Source organism: Canis lupus, chromosome 28 (assembly GCF_003254725.2).
Source record: "Canis lupus dingo isolate Sandy chromosome 28, ASM325472v2, whole genome shotgun sequence".
Lineage (NCBI taxonomy): Eukaryota > Metazoa > Chordata > Mammalia > Carnivora > Canidae > Canis > Canis lupus.
In genome coordinates this window covers 10,097,256-10,117,821 of record NC_064270.1, presented here as the reverse complement: position 1 = coordinate 10,117,821, position 20,566 = coordinate 10,097,256, and the positions used below count along the sequence as shown (strand labels likewise).

The 20,566-nt window shown below is 45.1% G+C and overlaps 1 protein-coding gene across 3 annotated transcripts in view; it reads left to right on the top strand.

Moving 5' to 3' along the window:
• Nucleotides 1–20,566, top strand: part of PIK3AP1 (phosphoinositide-3-kinase adaptor protein 1) — a 118,413-nt gene that overhangs the window by 94,889 nt on the left and 2,958 nt on the right. For 2 of the 3 annotated variants that reach the window (XM_025466754.3, XM_035707665.2), the window contains 5 exons: nucleotides 921–993; nucleotides 8,057–8,212; nucleotides 12,749–12,819; nucleotides 14,350–14,468; nucleotides 16,049–16,683. In XM_025466754.3, the coding sequence (XP_025322539.1) occupies nucleotides 921–993; nucleotides 8,057–8,212; nucleotides 12,749–12,819; nucleotides 14,350–14,468; nucleotides 16,049–16,151 (522 nt within the window). In that variant the 3' untranslated portion in view covers nucleotides 16,152–16,683. Of the gene's footprint in view, nucleotides 1–920; nucleotides 994–8,056; nucleotides 8,213–12,748; nucleotides 12,820–14,349; nucleotides 14,469–16,048; nucleotides 16,684–20,566 lie in introns of those variants that run through there. The other variant, XM_025466755.3, reaches the window with a different exon arrangement.

The window sequence follows — 20,566 nt, the reverse complement described above, 5'->3', positions numbered from 1 at the left end:
AGCTCCTGTCGCCTCCACACTGTCAGACTTGAAAGCTATGTCTGGCCCACGCCTTCCAGTGTTTCCCTGCTTCGTCCTGGACCCAGCTCAGCCTCAGCTCTAGTCACGGCTCAGACACCCCTCCCAGTCTGGCCTCCCATGACTCTCTCATGGGACCCTTCTCATTGTCTAGACCTTAGTCCCTGGGGCATTTTCTCTAGGATGTTCAAACACTTTGAGGTAGTTGTTACTGACTAAAATAGGAACAAATTTCAACATTTGTTGAATGACTGTAATAGGCCCAACTGCACGGTTTCAGAAAAGTAGAAGGCCTGCTGTATTGCCTCTTGAGAGTGCACAGTCTCTCTGGAGAGACAAGACACATACACCCAAAGCCACACAGCTGCACAGATGCACTGGGCAATGCTGCATAGCTCATGCCAGATGGCAGGTGTAGTCACTAAGGACTGGAGCAGGCTGGAGAGGTTTAAGAGGGAAGTTGGATCTGGACCCAGACCTGGAACAGACTCATGGAGAGGAATCGTTGCCTCTCACGGTTGGAAGAATGGTATGAAAACAGAGTCTCAGAGGCAGATCCTGTCCATGGAGTGTGTGTGAGCATGGAAGGGACTGGCTTGGCTAAAGGAGTCTATAAGGAGGAGGGTGGTGGTGCCAAGGCTGGGAAGAGCGTGGAGCTAGGAGCCAGAGAGGAGGGGAGACTCTTTGTTGTAGAAAGGGTGTCTTCTCTTCAGGTACAACTTCTAAGAGTACTTGAATGTCTCTGGGGACTGATTGTGAATGCATTCAGCCTCATTTGCATGCTGGAGATGTTATTACAATGACATGTATCTTGCAGACAGCATAAAATCAGGAAGAAACTCTATTGCCCAGAGGGTATATTTCTGGTATATACTTTTAAAATTAACTAAATTTTTTTCCAGGAAAATCTTAAACGGCTAAGAGACAGCATTACCCGAAGACAGAGAGAGAAGCAAAAATCAGGAAAGCAGGCAGGTATGTAGCTTCTTGGGGGTGCTGCATTGTGGGGGACTGCCATGATTTGTTGTCCCTAACTCTTCTTTCTGCAGTGGCCTGAGTGGGCAGAGTGCTTGCCTGGTGCCTGTCACCCTGTTTACAGATCTGAGTACCCCACTGTACTATGATGTTCTTTTGGGCAATGGCTTTGTCTTGTCTATTTTTTTTTTTTTTTTTTGAGAAAGAGAGACAGCATATGCAGGGGGTGGGGGGCCCAATAGGGAGAGGGAGAGACAATTCTAAGCAGGCTCCATGCTTAATGCAGAGCCCGGTGGGGAGCTTGATCTTACAACTAAGATCATGACCTGAGCCGAAACCAAGAGTCAGATGCTTAACCAGCTGAGCCACCCAGGTGCCCTTGTCTTGTTTATTCTGTGTCTCCAGTACCTGCCACATAAGACATGCCAACAAATGAATAAATGGATTGATTTCTGCATTCCCCCCATCCTCTCACGCACAGAGAATGACAAAACTTTTCCCCCAGGTACCTGACCCTTCCCTTGGCATTTAGGAAGACATGTTTTTTGAAGAGAGAAAGGAAAAAAACCCCTCATTCACATAGTATCTGTTTCTGATTGAAGCAGGGAATTGCATCATTGGTGTCCACACCATACAGTGCCTCAGAAGGCAGGCCTCAGGTGTAGCAGGGCCCTTGCCATGTGTAGTAGGGGTCCAGTAGCAGGGCCATGCATTCTGATTGTGTACACTGAAGACCAGGCTTCTCGACACCACTACCCCAGAGCAGTGATGGGCATTTGCCTATATTGCATATTCTTACTGAGAGCCTCTGGAATGGTGAGTCTCAGTGATTTATTTTGGCTAGTCTATACCAAGTAGAGCTGGCAATAAAAGGCTTTCAGAAGCTCTCAGAGCTTGAGTAGAGCCCTATTAAATAAAGGACTAAGAATGTGTATAACTTCCACAGTCTATCTCCAGCTGCTATCAATAACCTGACTTCTCATGACCCTGGCCAGGCAGGTAACACCCCAGTCTTTGAAAATGACATATTCCTGCCACAGGCCCCTTGCTCATACCTTTTCTTTCTCACCTATATGAAAACTCCTGGGCTGCAAAACCCAGCTCTGTAGCCCCTGCTTGGTGAGGCCATCCTGGGCCACTCTAGGCCACTGTACCCTTTCCCCACTTGAGCATTTATAAGACCTACTGTCCCTTCCATTCATCTGGCACTTCTCTTTTGCTACCTCTGATTGCTATCATTTCAATCCTGTATTCAAACCATCAGAAATTCCCAATTCCCAGAGGTTCTGCCTCCAAAATGCATTTTAAATATGATCGTTTCTGACTCTCTTCATGCCACAGCTGCAGGTAAGCTGCCATCATCTCTTCCTGGATGAATGAAGAGCCTCTTCAATCATTTCCCCGTGTTTACTCTCACTTTTCTACAGTTAATCCTCCAAACTGGGGATCCCTGGGTGGCGCAGCGGTTTGGCACCTGACTTTGGCCCAGGGTGCGATCCTGGAGACCCGGGATCGAATCCCACGTCGGGCTCCCAGTGCATGGAGCCTGCTTCTCCCTCTGCCTATGTCTCCGCTTCTCTCTCTCTCTCTGTGTGTGTGTGTGTGTGACTATCATAAATAAAAATTAAAAAAAAATTTTTTAAAATCCTCCAAACTGTAGCCAATGACCTTTTAAAAATAAAAAATCAGGGGCAGCCCCGTGGTGCAGCGGTTTAGCACCACCTGCAGCCTGGGGTGTGATCCTGGAGACCCGGGATCGAGTCCCACGTCAGGCTCCCTGCATGGAGCCTGCTTCTCCCTCTGCCTGTGTCTCTGCCTCTCTCTCTCTCTGTGTCTAAATAAATAAATAAATAAATAAATAAATAAATAAATAAATAAATAAATAAATCTTTTAAAAAATTTTAAAAATAAAAAATCAGATCCTGCTAGTCCCTTGCTCAAAACCCTCCAGGCGCTCTTGTTCCACCCAGAGTAGAGTCACACTCTCCACTGTGGCCTGAGAGTCCTATGCGATCTCACCCCTGAGCCCACTTCTACTTTCCCCTTTAACCCCATGCTCTAGTTCCAAAGGACTCCTTTTTTGTTGCTCTAACAAGTCAAGAGCAGCCCTCCCCAGGCACTTTGCACTTGTCCACCCTCCACTTTTCCCACATCTTCACTGACTGGCTGTTTTTCAGAGTTTGGCTCTAAGTTCTCCTCAGAGAGGCCTTCTCTACATTCTCTCCAGAGCAGCCCTCCAGCACTCACTGTGCCTTTGCTCACCCTCTTTTCACATATCACAGACTGGAAGCATCTCATGTGCCTGTTCTCATGATTATCTTCTGGCCCATTCCCTCACTGTCACTGCCATAAACTCCATGAGGGCAGAGCTTGTCTGTTCTGGGTTCTGCTGAATCCCCAGCATGTAGGACAGTACATTGATTGGGCTCAAGAAATCTCTATTGGAATAAAATGTTTGGTAACACCATTCATTCATTCTATAAACACTTAACTGAGTATCAGACTCTCTGTCAGGGATAGAGACCCATAAGGCATGATCTTCACCACTGGGTAGTTTATGAGTTAGTCTTTTATTTGTGTAGGTCTGAATTTTCCCAGCTAGAGTCTGCTCCACAATGCCTAGCACAGTATTTTGCAGATGGTACTAGCCTGGTGAATGTCAATGATTTTGACCTTTTGGGAAAAGAGGCGTACAGAGGTTATAACCATGGCAGAAGGTCAGAAAGGTCATTCTAAGATGTCTGCTTGAGTTACTAGTTTTTAAATGTATGCTTCCACTACTCAAGCTCACACTTGTTTGCCCTCCTGGCTGAAGAGAGGAGAAACAAGAGAAGGCAGAAAATCTGATTCAAGATCTAAGTAGTGATCTTAGGGTCAGACAATAGGTTCTAGGTGAGAAAAGGGATGAGGTGCTTTTAAAAATTAGAACACATGAACCCAAAGATAAAGGCCTTGACTGAATGAAACATTTCACGCTTTTACACACAGGCAGCCTCGAAAAAGCTGTGATTTGTTGGTGTGTGAGGTGTTTGAGGGCCAGAGTGTTATAATGTTGGAATCATGAGTTCTGGGCAGCTGGCACTCCAGAACTGAGCCCACTGGGTGTCATCACACCTTTACCACCCAATCAGATGTTGAAGCAAGGCACACACACACAGGCCAAGGAGTAAAGGGGAATAGGCATGGGTCCGGGGCCATCGGGGTTGGGTCAAGTTCCTAGCCACTGCTCACTCCTAACTAGTGAGGAACCATGGACAAGATAAATCCCCCAACCACAGTCCTCATCTGCAAAGGGGCACAAATAAAAGTGCCTACCTCATTAGGGTTTCTATGAGGACTGAACAAGTTAGGGTATACCTGGGGCCTTGCGCAGTGCCTGGCACATGGAAGCACTCTAAAAACCACCTGTATAGAAGCTGGTGTCCTCTCAGGCAGGGCTTCCCACGGTGTGTGCACTTGGGCTGGAACTTTCCATCCCAGGTCCAGCCCTAGAATGCTGGATTTTGTAACATTATACAGAGTTCGCCCAAAGCTAGTCAGGCTCTGAATAAGTGATACTCCCCTGTATCTGTACTCTACATGACAATGGTCATGTCTACATTTTTTTCAAAGGAACATTGGTTAAATGCCCTTGATTCCCTTCCCCTCTCCTCTTCAAGAAGACCCCCTGACTAGGAATTTTATGGGGGAGGTGTTAAGTATTTTTACTTTTTACATTAGGGGTCTTAATTAATGTCATAACTATTAGATGATTAAGCCATATCTAATTTTTTTTGAGATTTTATTTATTTATTCATGAGAGATACAGAGAGGTAGAGAGAGAGAGGCAGAGACATAAGCAGAGGGGGAGAAGCAGGCTCCATGCAGGGAGCCCGATGTGGGACTCGATCCTAGGTCTCCAGGATCAGGCCCTGGGCTGAAGGTGGCGCTAAACCGCTGAGCCACCGGGGCTGCCCCAGCCATATCTAATTTGACACTAAACAAGGGGACAACAGGCAATCCACCCATCAGCCCCAAGAGTTTCCTTTCATTTTCATAAAAAAAGAAAAAGAAAAAGAAAAAAGAAAAATAAAAAGAAAGAAAAAAAGATTTATTTATTTATTTTAGAGAGAGAGAATGCAGGGGCAAGAGGCACAGGGAGAGGTAGAAAGAGTCCCAAGCAGACTCTGTGGTCAACACGAAGCCTGATACAGGGCTCAATCTCACAACCCTAAGGTCAGACCTGAGCTGAAACCAAGAGTCGAATGCTTAACTGACTGCCACCCAGACGCCCCTCATTTTTGTTATTTATTGTGGTAAATAAATAACATAAAATTTATCATTGGGCCTCACTCAATTGTATATTTAGTGACATACTAACGTGTGATTGTCTGTTTCACACTGAGTAAGCTTCAGTGGTGCTTCTGTGTGCTTATGGGGAGTAAAGAGTAGGCACTGGGCATGGGGTAGGGGAGAGCAGGGGAAGAGATTAGGATTGTGTCAGGGTTTAAGGCAACCTACTCTGCTTTGACCATTGCAGCTCCTTCAAAAAAAAAAGAAGAAAAATATATTTTCCACATTGAATTTCTGTTTTTACCAGAGGAAATAACTCTGCTTCCCCCTCACCCCCACAAAAACAAAAAACAAACAAACAAACAAAAAACAGAAAAGAAAAGCATTTAGAAACCATTGACACAAGGTAACATTAATCTGTAGGAACATTAGGGTTGACAAATGGCATTTCTGCATAGAGGACCTTTTCTAGGAACAGAGCCCATTCTAAACGTAAGGGCTGACTCTGTTTATTTAGAAAGCTCATTTGTGTTAGAAAAGAAAAATGATGACTATTTTTCTTTAATTTGGGTTAGAACACCAAGGATAAGTAATAAGTAAGATTCTGTTCATAATAACTTGCTAGTCTTTCTTCAGTCTTGGGGAATTATTTTGTCCTGCTGGTACAGAACGCTGATGGTTCTGAAGGACATCAGAGGGCCTGTCATGGCCCATAACTTGTTAGACACCCCCAAGGAAGACAGTCCATATTTGTGTTCTGAGTGTGTCTGGGGCATGTCTGGGGCTCGTCTGGGGCAGGACAGGGAGGAGCAGGCTGGGTCCCAGGCAGCCTGGGCTCCAATCCCTCCAATCCAATCAGAGTCACTTTACGGTCCAGGACAGTCCCCTTAACCACTCTGTGCCTCAGTTTCCTCATCCATGGTTACACCTGATTTACCAACTGCATGGGGAAGAAGTGAAGTTCAGAGGAGGTATGATGACCCATGGGGACACGCTCTGGGAAATGTACCATGCAATATAATGCTGATCACCATTCCTGGCATTGTTTCTTTCTTCCAGGAATATCAGGATTTTGTAGACATTTAGACTGGCTCTACTTGATTTTTTTGAACTTCTGACTCTCAAATTTTTTTCCTATGTATTTTACTTTCCTTCCTCATAGAACTGGTTGAGGGTAGAAAATTGCCACATTAAAGTGAATTAAGCAGATAGGAACCTCCCTTTAAGAGTGTGTTGTTAAAAAAAAAAAGGGGGGGTGGTCAAAACTGAGGGGGAAAAAAAGGATGCCACCTGCTTGGGCTCTAAGATACTCTGGGCCTGTACCCACATGCAGGTATGGCTGGCTGGTCTCTGCCCAAGTAGTTCTAGGCTCAGGTGGCAATTGCACTGCTCAGTTGAAGCAAGGAGAGCGTGAGAATGTGAGAGAGATCCGTGTCACACAGAGACCTAGAAAGCTGGTTTAATCCTAGAGCCAAACACTGCTCTTGGAACCTGCCTCCAGGGTGAGGTACGTGTGAGGTCCATGTAAACCACAGTCCAACTTTGTAACCTCCTCTGTGTGGAGTATTTCCCATAGGCTCTGTCCACCCTGTGCTCAAACTTCCTCTCTCCTATAGCTGTTCACCCATTTGCCTTCACCTCTGGCTTTGCCAGCAGAGCTACCTCTGCTCCTGGACTCCCTGAACTTCTGGCCATACCCATCCCACAGAAGAGGAGAGGCGGAGGAGGAAGTAGTACCATTAAGATAAGAACATGCCACCCAAAAGTACACGGAGCTTGCACCTCTCCCAAAGGCCCTGCCCCAGGACTTGGGCATGTTCAGGGCACCAAGGGAGCCCCGTGACACGAGCCCACCTGGTGTTCACACTTCCCTCTGGGAGAGAGTGGGCATGGGAACCCACAGATACTTTGTTCTGTTCATCAGCAAGAATTGTTTTCTGCTCAGAGAACCCAGGGGTGGAGATCTAGGGAGGACGAAAGACCAACTAGTGGGCAGGACTAAGTCAGTAAAGAGACCAGTTTAATGCTGTGCAAAACAAAGAAATAATTTGTTTCTAAGTCTGCCAGGTCCGAAGCCACTGAGCAGCCTTGCAAGTCTCAAAATCTTTTATGGGGCTGATGGACCTCCTTTCATTAGTTTCTGGGTTGTTGCTGCCGGTTGCAGACCACGCCCCCAGACCACATTTGTTGAGGGATGCAGAGGTAGTATAAATAGTGGTTAGGAGCCTGGCCTCTGGAGCCTGGGTTCAAATCTCAGCTGTTCCACGTACCAGCTGTGTGCTACTTCTTCGTCATAAGTTTTTCTTGGGAATGATGATAATGGTATTTATTTCATGGGTGTGGGGAAGCTCACGGAACTCTGCCTGGTACACAGGATGAGCAGTTATTCAGATCAACAGTGTTCCTGAGTACCACTCTGGAAGGGAAGTAATTCATGTCCCATAGCTGCGGAGTGGCAGAGCTGTGGCCCCAGACCTTTCCCTAAGTGTGGGCTCGCCTGGAATGGAAGCATTTGTCTGGCTTTCTCACATGCCTTGACCTCCCTCCTCTCTCACACAGCGATGGCCACACAGGAGTCTGTGGAGTTTCAGTGTTGAATTGGGCAGGACCCCACCCTCTCCCCACCCTCTTCTCCTCTCCCCTCCCCTCCCCTCCCCTCCCATCCCCTCCTCTCCTCTCCCCTCCCCTCCCTGCCAGGCACCCTCCAGATTCAGCCCAGGGAGGCAGGTGGAGATTGAGCAGCTGGGCAGTCTGGTGCCTTGACGTTTATCTCTCTTTCCTCTAATTCCAGATTTGGAGATCACGGTCCCAATTCGGCACTCACAGCACCCGCCCGGGAAGGTGGAGTTTGGAGTCTATGAAAGCGGCCCCAGGAAAAGCGTCTTCCCCCCGAGAACAGAGTTGAGGCGAGGAGACTGGAAAAGCGATAGTACCTCCAGCACAGCAAGTGAGCAGGGGAGGAGCGTGCCTCTACATCTGCATTCCAGCTGGCGCCTGTGGGCTTTGCCAACAATTTCATACTGAGAGCCCAGCAGATCCTCCATTGGAGCCTGATCTGTATTTAAGGGGGTATAAGAAATGGGGGACGTTTAGCCTGAGTTTGCCTTTCTTCAGAGGGCCAGAGATCCTTTACATCAATATCCCCTGAAGCCGATTGCATAATAATTGATTTCACCATTCCTTCTGTAGACAGAAAAACCTAGTAATGATACCAATTAACATTTGTTGAGTGTTTACTCTATGCTAAGCCTTTTCTATAGAGTCTCTGATTTAATTCTCACACTAAGTCTGTCCGATAGGCAGTATCCCCAGTATGGAGGAAGAAACTGGAGTGTTGGTGCCTCGCCCTATGTTAAACAACTAGTAAGCAGTGATGTCAGCATTTGAACTCAGGCAGCCCAGATCCAGGGCCCAGACTCTCAACCACTCTCCTTTCTGCTTCCTCAACCTGATAAGGGGAAGGAAAGGGCACAAAGTCAGAAACATTAGAAAACAAGGGACTCACATTTGAGAATTTCAACTTTATGGATGAGTTGAGGATCCAATTAGGAAATGTGGAAGACATTTTGGCTTGAAAGCTTGATAGAGTCTGCAACAGACAACACCTGCTGATGGCCACACGGGAGGCAGGGGCTTTGTTTCTGTATCCAGGTTGGTGTCAGCTGACTTCAGACACACGGGCCTCACCAACAGCATAGATTGGGTTTCGCTTTTTTGAAACAGCTTTGTGTTATCAAAACAGCTAGGAGAACAATGGAAGAGTAAGAGACTCAGGACTGAATTTGAGGACTCGTAGCTCATTAAATGTCAGGCACAGAACCCCCAAAAGGATATTTGGACAGGAAGGTCATTGAACCCTGGGGGTTCTTAATCTTTTCTGCATCACAAACCCCTTTTGAGAATCTGATCTATACTCTGGATATGCTTCCCAGAAAATTGCATGGATATGTGTCCATACATATACACACAGTATTACCCATCTGTGGGCTTAGATCAAGAACCCCTGCATTAGTCTCCCTTCTAACTTTATAGATGGGTTATTTATAATCCAAAGAAGGAAAGAGTTGTGTGCAAGGTCACACAGCTAATGAAGCAAAGGTGGAAGCTGACCCAGATCTTCTCTCAGGTTAACATTCCTACTACTACTATCTGTTGAAACAGACCCAAAGCCCATTATGGCCACAGGGAAGCCTAGATGGGGCAGAGGAGAAAACTTCTAATGTAACGAGGGTGGTAATGTGTAGCCGAAACCCTTGAAGCAATTTAGAGAATTCTGACAAGTTCAAAAATGGGAGAGATTTTCCCAGTGATCCCAGGTGGCTGACAAAGCATGAGGCAGGTGGCCCGTCTCTCAGATGCGTGGTTGAGGAGGAAAGCGGTATAGATCCTCTCAGGGTGAGGGCAGGGCATTCTGGGGTGGGGAGGAGGGGAAATTTAACAAGACAGATGTAAAGTACTTGTTTCAGGCTCAGGTTAATTTAAATGATTTTATGTGTATGTTTTACTTGGAGGTGAAAACAGAACAGAAAACATAAACTGTGCTTCTTACTTTATACGGTGGTTTATTGTTTAGGAGTGGCTGGGTCATCTGTCTAGAGAAGGGTATTAAATGACAGACCAATGGTTTTTACTCTGTGGCTGTTGCCTGAATCCAGTCCCATCTCTACAGTTTTACTTATCTATTGCTGTATAACAAACCACCCCAAACACAGTGGCTTGAAACAACCATTTGTTTATACCGGATTCTAAACTTGGGCAAGACTCAGTGGAGATGCTTCATCTGCCCTCCACATGGGTTAGTTGGGGGTCATTCCTGTGCATTGTCCTCAGCTGTAAGCTCATCATGGGTGGGAACATTCTAGATGGTCTCTCATTTTTGGGGGCCTCTCTGTATGTGGCCTCTAAATCAGTAGCCTGAACTTCTTATATGCTAACAAAATCCAGAAAGGGAAATTCCAGGAGGATAGGCCCCAATGTGCAAGTGCCTATCATGCTTTGTCTTGCATCATACTCACTAATGTCGTATTAATCAGGGCAAGCCACGTGGCTAAACCTGGAAGGAAAGAAGGAAGGGGCTATTCAGAGGCATGGGTACTGGAAGGTGAAGGTCTGGGGGTTACTAATGGATCTTGAGATTGATGAAGTGATGGTAGCTGCTGCCATCAATCAGATGCTTCCTCTTGGAGGCCCTGTGCCAAGCATGTGTCCATGTGACCTAATCCATTCTGTGCAACAATACTGGGAGTTCTAGACCATGAAATGGACATTTAGGGAGGTTAGTCCCTGGTTGCTGGGCAAGTAGGCCGAAAGTCTGGGTTTCACATCCAGATCTTTCTGTGCATGTAACCATTGGCACATACTGCCTTCCAAATATATATAAGTCCTCAGGGCTGGGAGATAGAGTGAAGATGGCCTAGCTCTGATCTACCAACTGTCCTTTACCCACCAGGATCACTCTGAAAACAACACTATTTTTATTATGGTGCAGCTGTCATCTCTTGGGAACCACAGAAAAACAGTTGCAGGTTAAATCTGGTTATACTTAAATTTTAGTTAAGAATATTAATGTTATATTTAACAGAACACAAATTTCATTTCAGAAAGACTTTTAACCTTTTTGTAGACTGTCGAGTCCATGTTTCTTGAGGGTCATATTATATTTGGTCACTTCTTTCCCTTATTCATTTATCCACCAAATATTTGAGGACTGCTCTGTGCATTATGAGTGAGACTATACACTAGAGACATAAAGACGAAAAAGAAATGGAGCCCATCTTTGGGAGACTTGTAATGGAGTAGAGAAAATACAAAACTAGCATGAATTAGATGCTTGATCTTTCTTCCTGGTGACAGAGGCCTGGAAGAGGTAGGCACTGCCCTCCTCCCCACTGGCAAAAGTGATGATGGGGGTCAGAGCCTCCTACCAGCCATGCAGTCTAGTGGGGATGTGGGTAATAAGTCCTGGAGAGGAGAGAGGGCCAGGGCAGATGAACCAGGGAACCAAGGTTCAAAGACAAACACTGGGGGGCTAAAGATTTAGGAACACCCAGGGAAGTCACAATGGGAGCCAATGAGTATGCATTTCCAAGGTTCTGGGGCCAGTGCCTGGGCAGCTCTTTGGTCTCTCCCAGCAGATAACCTTTGGAAGGAGGCTGGTTCATTAGGAGGGAGTGGGATGAAGAATGGTAAATGACAGGAGGCTTGACTTCGTAGGCCTGGGATCCATGGGCTGGAGGAGTTACTTCCACTAGGGGATTCTGGAAATTCCTGAGCATTGGCACCTGAGGTTTTAGCCTTGTAGATAAGGGTGGGATGGGGACATTCTGGCCAAGTGGAAGTTGTTATGTATGGATAACTGAATGGAAAGGAAAAGGATCACATGCTCCTTAATAAGCAAACTCTGAATCCCCTGGCTTACATAAGTATTTTGACATATTCTTTTAAATTTAAAAATCTACTCCCCCAAAATAATCCAAAATTGTAATCTTAACCTGCTCGATTTAAGCTCACATCTAAATTAATTAGGCCAAAGTTGATACCATAATGAAATTGAAACTAAGAATATTTACTTATAAACTAATATGATGAGCTGTGTTAAGTGACAATTCAGTAAACCTAAGATCTGGCAGTATTACTAGTGGCAATAGTGGTAAATTAAAGTCAATTTATTTTGTTTTAGTTGATGGACTTTTTTTTTTTTTTTTTGGCTCCTGGATCATCACCTATTTCAGCTTGTTCTAAATCTGTGTTGTCCCATATGGTAGCCACTAGCCATATGTTAAACTAAATAAAATTTAAATTTAGTTCCTCAGTTCTCGGTATGCTCTAGCTACCATATTGGTATACTATAGGACATTTCTAGAAAGTTCTATTGGATAGGGCTGTTCTAACAAGATAGGAAAGTGATAGATTCTCAGTTCAAAAGACTGGAGCACCTAAACTCATCCAATCACGGTTCCTACCGGGAGCGTAAATTATGCTTTGGAGTTTGGAGTTTGTGCTTTGTATTTTGTATCAAACTGGCTTCTTATTGGAAGGTGTATATATATGTGTGTGATTACATGCTTGCTATCATTTCTAAATAAGTAAAAAATTTCAACAAGATGTTTGCAGATTTTAGAAATACCACTGAACAAGCAAGAAATTGAGCATCTCTGCTTCCTTGTCTGTCAAACCAGAGCACTAATATCAGATAGGATTTTCTCACGGATTAAGTGCAGTCATGTTATTAAAGCATGTAATGTGTGATAAGCCCTCAGTAAATAATAGCTATAAAGCAAAAAAAAAAATTGTAATAAAAAGGTGAACCGTTTCATTTTATGCTGAAAAAAAGTAAAACAATAAGATGGCAGCATTTTGAAGATCCCATATTCACAGCTTATATATTGTTCCTATCAGTAGTAATAAGTAAGGGATAGAGTTCTGCATTTTATTTTAGCCTGAAAGAATCCACAGTCCAGCTAATTTTGTTTGTACCCTTTAGGCAGTACAAGTAACCGATCCAGCACCCGGAGCCTCCTCAGTGTGAGCAGCGGGATGGAGGGGGACAATGAGGTGAGAGGTGGGGACTCCAACCCCATTTTTTCTTGTCCTAGTGGTTATTCCACTGCAAGAAATAGAAATCCAGGGAAAGAAGCCAGACATGAGAGGTCACATATTTTAGGATTCCATTTATGTGAAATATCCAGAAGAGATAGAATCAGAGAGACAGGGGCACCTGGGGGGCTCAGTGGTTGAGCATCTGCCTTTGACTCAGGGCGTGATCCTGGGGTCCTGGGATCAAGTTCTGCATCAAATCCCCACAGGGAGCCTGCTTCTGCCTCTCCTTCTGCCTCTGTCTCTCTCTTGGTGTTTCTCATGAATCAATAAATAAAATCTTCAAAAAAAAAATAAGAGACAGAATACAGATTTGGTGGTTACCAGAGACTGGGAGGAGGGGGAAAATGAGGAGAACACTGTTTCCTTTTGGAATGATGAAAATGTTTTGGGACTAGATAGAGGTGGTGGTTACACAATATTGCAAATGTCCTAAGTGCCACTGAATTTTTCACTTTAAAATGGTGAATTATGTATGTGAGTTTTACCTCAATAAAAAGGAAGGGAGGAAGGAAGGAAGGAAATGAGGGAAGGGAGGCAAGGAGGGAGAGGTTAATCCCCTGACTGGTTAAGCCAAAGAGAGCATCTGTTAGAAGGAGCTGGATGACTCTCAGGGAATCTAGAGGATTGAGATCACGTTTGGAGCCCTCGATCAGGAGCAGTGAGAAATGCCAGAGCCAAGGCCACTGCTCCATGTATTCCCAGGGCCATGAGCTCTTTTGTCTTTTCTTCCCTGTGCATATCTGCTTTCTTTCACTGCACACTGGCCTTTTCTGTGCCTCCACATATATATTGGCAAATAGTCCCCTGAGAGCCATAAGGCCTCTGAGGAGAGGGTGAGCTGCTGCCTTAAGACTGAGCACAGTTTGGGTCAGGGTGTTTTTTTTTTGATCCTGTGATCACTGGCTGGGGCAAGCAGGAGGAGTCACTTAGGTCCCTGCCAAACCAGGAGGAGACTCTATAGGGTCCTTGGGGTGGGCCACTCCTCCAGGGAACAGCTTATATTAATTACTCCATGACTGAGAACCACTCATGGTTATGCTGTCCCAAAAAGGGACTTTGGTTTAAAAATAAAATTTCTCCAACTCTATCTGGTTACATGGAGCAAGCTTCTCAAACCTTAATATGCTTAAGAATTACCTAGGATCTTGTTACTATGCAGATTCTGATCCAGTAGGCCTGAGGAGGAGCTTGAGATCCAGCATTTCTCCCAAGCTCTCTGGTGATGCTAATCTGATGGCCCACAGAGGGCCACTCTGAGTAACAAGGACCATTAAGGATAATTTGGGCACCATTGTCTCCTCAGTGATGGTAGGCTCAGTAGAAAACTGCCCTGGTGTTGCTGGGCTCATTCTCAATTTTTGAATAACCTTTAGCCAAGCCTGAGGAGGACTGAGAGGCTTTTGGGATAAGGGTGTCTGATTACGCTCATTACTTAACACGTTCCCTTTTCTTTCTCATCTTTTTTTTTTTTTTTTTTTGCTATAGGATAATGAAGTCCCTGAGGTTACCAGAAGTCGTAGCCCAGGACCCCCACAAGTGGAAGGAACACCCACTGTTCCCCTTGAGAGGCCCCCCAGGGTACCTCCAAGAGCTGCCTCACAAAGGTAACATTGATGCTGATGATAAATGTTTTCCTCACTCTCTGAATTCCATTGGGGAAGAGTAGGATTTGGGGGTATCTAAAAGATCTAAGAATGAGTGCAGATCTAACTGTAATTCCTACTTTTGATGCATTTCAGTGTGGACTCTTCATTAATCAGATGTTTTTTTCAAGTGCAGATACTTTATTTTTTTATTTTTTTAAGATTTTTAATTTATTTATTCATGAGAGACACAGAGAGAGGGAGGCAGACACAGGCAGAGGGAGAAGCAGGCTCCATGCTGGGAGCCTGACGCGGAACTTGATCCCGGGTCTCCAGGATCACACCCTGGGCTGAAGGCGGTGCTAAACCACTGAGCCACCCGGGCTGTCCAAGTGCAGATACTTTAAATAGCAAGTGCAGTTATTTCATCAATAAAGTGCATTGGTAAACATCAGCTTTTCCAGTAATTTGTATGTTTACTTGAAATTCGGCTCCCTAATAACTAATTGCCTTGGCCGTATTGTGGGGGACAGTGCCTTTTGGGGACCAAGAGATAAGAAGGAATTGGGGATGAAAATAACGGTGGGGGGCAGCTCGGCATGGTGGGGAGCATGGCTCTAGTGCCACACTATGTGGGGACAGTGTCTAGAAGTCACTTGTGAACTTGGATGAATTACTTCCCTTCCATGTAACTCAATTTCTTTGTTTGTAAAATGGGGATAATAGTAGAACATCCTCAGTGATTTACAACTCTTGGCCAAAAGAGTTTTACAACTTTTGGTCCAGAGTAAAAACTCAACAGAATGAGTGAGTTTTCTTATCCAGAAGAATGAGCATATGGAGATTTGGAGATGGGCATTAGACAGATGAGTTTGGAGTGTTTACTGGGCCCTGACGTCTGTCTTTGTTTATAATGGTACTCGGGCCTCTGGTAGGAACCTGTTCAGGGCCTCGTGGAGTAACAGGAAATGTGGTCAAAGCTAGCTTGTATGTCTGCCCATGCAGAAAGGGGCCTTGGGAATGAAAGCCTGGGTTTGTCCCAGGCATTTATTTCTTTGATATCTAAAAGATAATGTGGGAGAAAAATGATTAAAAGGTAGAAGCTTTTTTTTTTCTTTCTTTTTTTTTATGTTGAAACTTAAGTGAATCTCATCAGTGCTATTTGTCAAGAAAGTGCAACAAGGAGGCTTTTCTGGTTTTCTGGCAAGAGAAGCTGATTCTGTCCTAGGCATCTGTCCATTTCTCCCTTTGTTGTTCACCACTCTTGCATGTGCTCCCAGTAACAGTTAAGGTACTGACACTTGTTACACAGATCCTCTGCAATAGCCAGTGGTGTCCCACTTACCAGCATGTTTCCCTGGTGTAGACCAGGTCAGATAGCAGAATGTTAATCCTGGGAGCACCCACTGTAGCGATAATCTGGCCCATTCCCCTGAATTGGCATAATGTGCTGTTGCTTGAAAATTATTATATAGTTGGGGGAGGGGTATTTATGGAGAATGATTATAGTAATAAATGCTAATCTTTATTGGGTGTGTACTATGTACTAGGTATTATGTTCAACACACCAAATGTATGATCTCACTTAATTCCTTCCACAGCTCTCAGAGATATATGTTAGGATTACCCCATTTTGCAGATGTAGACACTGGGGCTTGGATTGGATTGAGACTTGCTCTGTGTGGCAAATCTGGGTGTGCCTGATCGGAGGCTCCAGGGTTTCAGTCATTTTGTGACACCTGTCGGAGAGGATCAAGGTATCAATAGGAGGAGATCCAAGACCTAAGAACTTCCATTCCTGAAGATTGAAGAGTTTGGAGGCAGTTAACTAATTGCACCAAGATGAAAAGAGTTGTCAAGATTGAAACTATAACTTCAAGACTCTGTGGGACTTTGTTAATGGGAGAGAAAAAGAGAACAACCAGGGAAACAAGTTCCAGAAATTAAAGGATAGAAAGCGGGATGCATTTAAATGTGTAAACAGAGATGGCTGATGAATTTTTGGGGGAGCCTGGAAGTATGTTGTAATAAAAATGGGAGCAAAAAGGAAAAATGCTTTTTACTAAAGAAATGGTGTTTGTTGGGATCCCTGGGTGGCGCAGCGGTTTGGCGCTTGCCTTTGGCCCAGGGCGCGATCCTGGAGATCCGGGATCGAATCCCACGTCGGGCTCCCGGTGCATGGAGACTGCTTCTCCCTCTGCCTGTGTCTCTGCCTCTCTCTCTCTCTCTCTCTCTGTGACTATCATAAATAAATAAAAAATTAAAAAAAAAAAAAAAAGAAATGGTGTTTGCAAAGAAATCTGTAATTGATAGAGCTTAGCATTTGGGTTCCTTTTTGGTGTGAAGAAAGATTTGCAAATATGCGATTGTTTTGTAAGTATCTATACATTCGCATAATAAAGTGAGGAGCTGTTTGAACAAAATAATAAAGTCATCAAATGGCTTCCATGCTTGACCCACTGACAGGCTGACCTCCCCTCTTCAGAGGGGAGGCTGACCTTGGAGGTCTCCTCTCTACTTCCAGATCTGGGAATCCATAACTGTTCTTTGCCCATGTCACCTGAGCACCCCTGCTCTCAAACAGCACTGGAGGTGCAGTGCTTATCACCCCTTCCTCCCAGTCCTGGTCCATTCCACCTGCTCATCCCGTGTGCTGTCCCCAGAACTTGAGCTGCCAGCGAGGACTCCGAGCCTCCACCTCTATCTCAGCCCTCTGTTTGCTCCTCTCTACTGGTGACCTCGACCTAGATGCCCTACAGGTATCTCCAACACAGCCCGTGCAAACCTGAATTCATCCCACCTGCCATTCTCTGTCCCAAACTGTCTTCTTCTGGTGAGTTCCCAGCCTGGGATAATGGCACAGTTCTTTGACTTCCCCAAGCACCAAAACCAGACGTTCTCCTCCAACCCTGCCTCCCTGGGAGCTCCCACAGAGTGTGTCTCCAAACTCTGTCCAGTCTGCTGCCCTTTCAGCTCTCGGATCCACCCCCTCTCCATCTGCCAGTGCCCACGTGCATGCTTGTAGACCCACACTTACCTCCCTCCTCCATGTTGCTGCCAGAGTGCACTTTCTAGATCAGAAATTGCTGATGATGTCACTTCCTGGCATAAAAGCCTGCACATTTGATGCCGTATTTTTTAGCATGCTCTGGCCCTGTCTAGCCTCAAGTCCCGCCTTCTCCTATATTCGCTGGTGTTCCACCCCGCACCCCTGCATTCCCAGTGAGCTGTGCCATTTGGAACTGTGTCTTGCCCAATCTGTGCCTTTGCCTGGAATTCTGTCTCCCTCCTTCCTTCTGCTTAGAAAATTCCTGCACATCCTTTTGGATTCAGTCTAGTCATCACCTCCTCTATGAAGCCTCCCCTGATGTTCCTATGCAGAATGAGCCTTCTTATGGTTCCCCACATACCTCTATTATACTTCATTCACATCATGGCCCTTGTTTACATATTTGTTTCCTCAAGTGTCTGGTGAGCCTTGAAAGAAACTGCTTTTGATTAAAACAGTTTTTCTACTATCTGCAGTCCCAGTAGTTAGCACAGTAACTAGAACATAGTAGGAACTTAGTATTTATCATGTAAGTGAATTAATGGATGGATGGAGAGATTGGTACTGTTTGTGTTAGACTACCCATATCTTTAAAAGTTAGCCATCAGGTCATCTCCCACAAAGCAGGTGGGTTATAGATGGGTGGAGAGAGGCTTCACACTCCCACCTTTAAGTTCCCAATGTTTTTCAAAGTCAGGGAAGGTGGATGGTGACAAGAACAGGAGCAGATGCATGCATCTTTTTTTTTTTTTAATGCAAGGATTTTTTTTTAAAGATTTATTTATTTATTTATTGAGAGAGAGAGAGAGAGAGAGAGAGAGAGAGGCAGAGACACAGGCAGAGGGAGAAGCAGGCTCCATGCAGGAAGCCTGTTGCGGGACTCGATCCCAGGTCTCCAAGATCACATCCCGGGCCGCAGGTGGTGCTAAACCGCTGCGCCACCGGGGCTGCCCAGATGCATGCATCTTTGCATGGCATTTCCTTTGTAGGGCATTAGTCCTTAGAGAGTGGGAAGGTGTCTAGGACTATCACGCTCTTCTTGGGTGAAGTCCTGCCACTTGACCAAATAAACAAAACCCCTCCCAAATCCCCAAAACAAAGCCCAAAATCTTACTGAGCCATCACTGTTTTGTTTTTTAAATATTTTGCCATTCGTTAGTCAGTCACTAACAACCTGTGTATTCCTCTTTAAGGCATACATAGCCAAGGTCCTGTGTAATCAGAACATACTTCTGGAGGCCTCCTGCAGCACCCAAAGTTAACATGTTAGATGCAGACTTATAAGAGGTCTGTGGAGTCTCTAGGAGGGGCTGGAATGGTCAGTGAGTAAGGGTACTTGGGACTGAAGCTATTTATTAATAGGGAAGTTGAAAAATATTGTCAACAATGTTATGATCATAAAAAAGCATACCAGCTAAGTAACAGTCCTGCTTTAAAAGAACGTTAACCAACATTGAAATTGCTGGGCTCTTGAACCAAACTCATTGGCAGCAAGAGCTTCCCCCTCGACAAGGAGGAGAAAGCAGCCAGCTCTCAGGCATCTCTGGGCACTTGAGTTTCCAGCTGCAGCTTCCCAGTGTCCTGGAGAGGGTGTCCCCCACTGACCACCCTTTGATTCTGTTTTTACACTCTGTACGTCCATGATTCCGATAGGTCTATGATCACAAATCCATTTCCTTGAGATAGGACTTCCAGTCCTAGGTTGGGATTGTTCATCAGAATAAAATACAGAAATGGTTTGCTTGTAGGCCCACCCCAGCTGCAGCATGGGGCAGCAGAGAGAGGAAGAGGGGCCAGGGGAAATCATGACTGTCTTTATGGTGGAGGATAAATCATAAGGCTCATGGAGCACACATGGGAAAGAAATCTAAGAACAGATCTTTATTCATAATAAGAAAATTATTAGCTTTACTTCTGGAGTGTCTGGTTTCCAACTGTCATCTCTAAGCCTCACACAACACGCAGATGTAGGTATCTGTGGGTACTTCTGTTTGGCAGGTGAGAAACATATTCAGAGAAGTTGAACTTGGCCTTTGGATGAGTGCATGATTGCCTTTGCTATGTCTTCCCATAGGTTCTGAACTTTATCAAAACAGTGCAGTTTTCTGATTGTTCCTATTGTCTGTTTTATCCATTAATTTCTTAGCACCATGAGGACAGATCCATGTTCATCATACTTGCTGCTGTATCCCATGCCCAGGAGTAGACACATTTTGAGGGTGAGGGAGGGTGGGAAAGGAGGAAGGTAAGAAGGAAGGAACAGAGTGAGCAAGCAATCCAGGAAGCCAAGAAGCCTAAGCTTATTCATGTAACAAGTAGTATTATCTAACTGTCCTTTCAGCCTTCTCCTATAAGCCATAGTTCATAGGGTGGGTTGGAGAGGTGGAAAGAGACTGTCAATTAGTTTTTTCCGGATAAAGAGGCAACGACACAAAACTGTCTGACTCTGGAAGCCACAGTAGGGCCTCCTGAGCATGATTGTGGCTGTTTCTTTCTACTCCTGCTTCTCTGCCTTATTCCTGAGACAGCCCCTTTCTTCAACTCTTTTGTCATTTCCTTGACCTACGTAAAACTTGCATTCAAGAGACATTTAGTAAATATTTAATCATTGATTCATTCAATCCTCAACTATGCAAGTCCAGGATAGCACAGTTCAATTTCAACACCTGACAAAGCTCTCTTTCTTGACTTATTGACTTGCTTCCAAGAGAATCAAATATTGGTTTTACAGCACACATGTGGAAATACCATCCACAATTGTTGAACTTCTCTGTAAATAGACTCACCCAGGTCTGTCTAGAATCGCATTTAGGACTGTTTAAAAACCAATAAAATGGAGGGGGGCTTCTAGGAAAGCAAATCTGGAGTTGGGATAGCACACTTAGTGACCAAAAGAGGAAATCATTGTGAGAAGCAGAGTTTAGAAATTCTAAATTCTTGGAGCAACTGGCTGGCTCAGTGGTTGAGTGTCTGCCTTTGGCTCAGGTGGTGATCCCAGTCCTGGGATCCAGTCCCACATCAGGCTCCCCACAGGGAGCCTGCTTCTCCCATTCCCTGTGTCTCTGCCTCT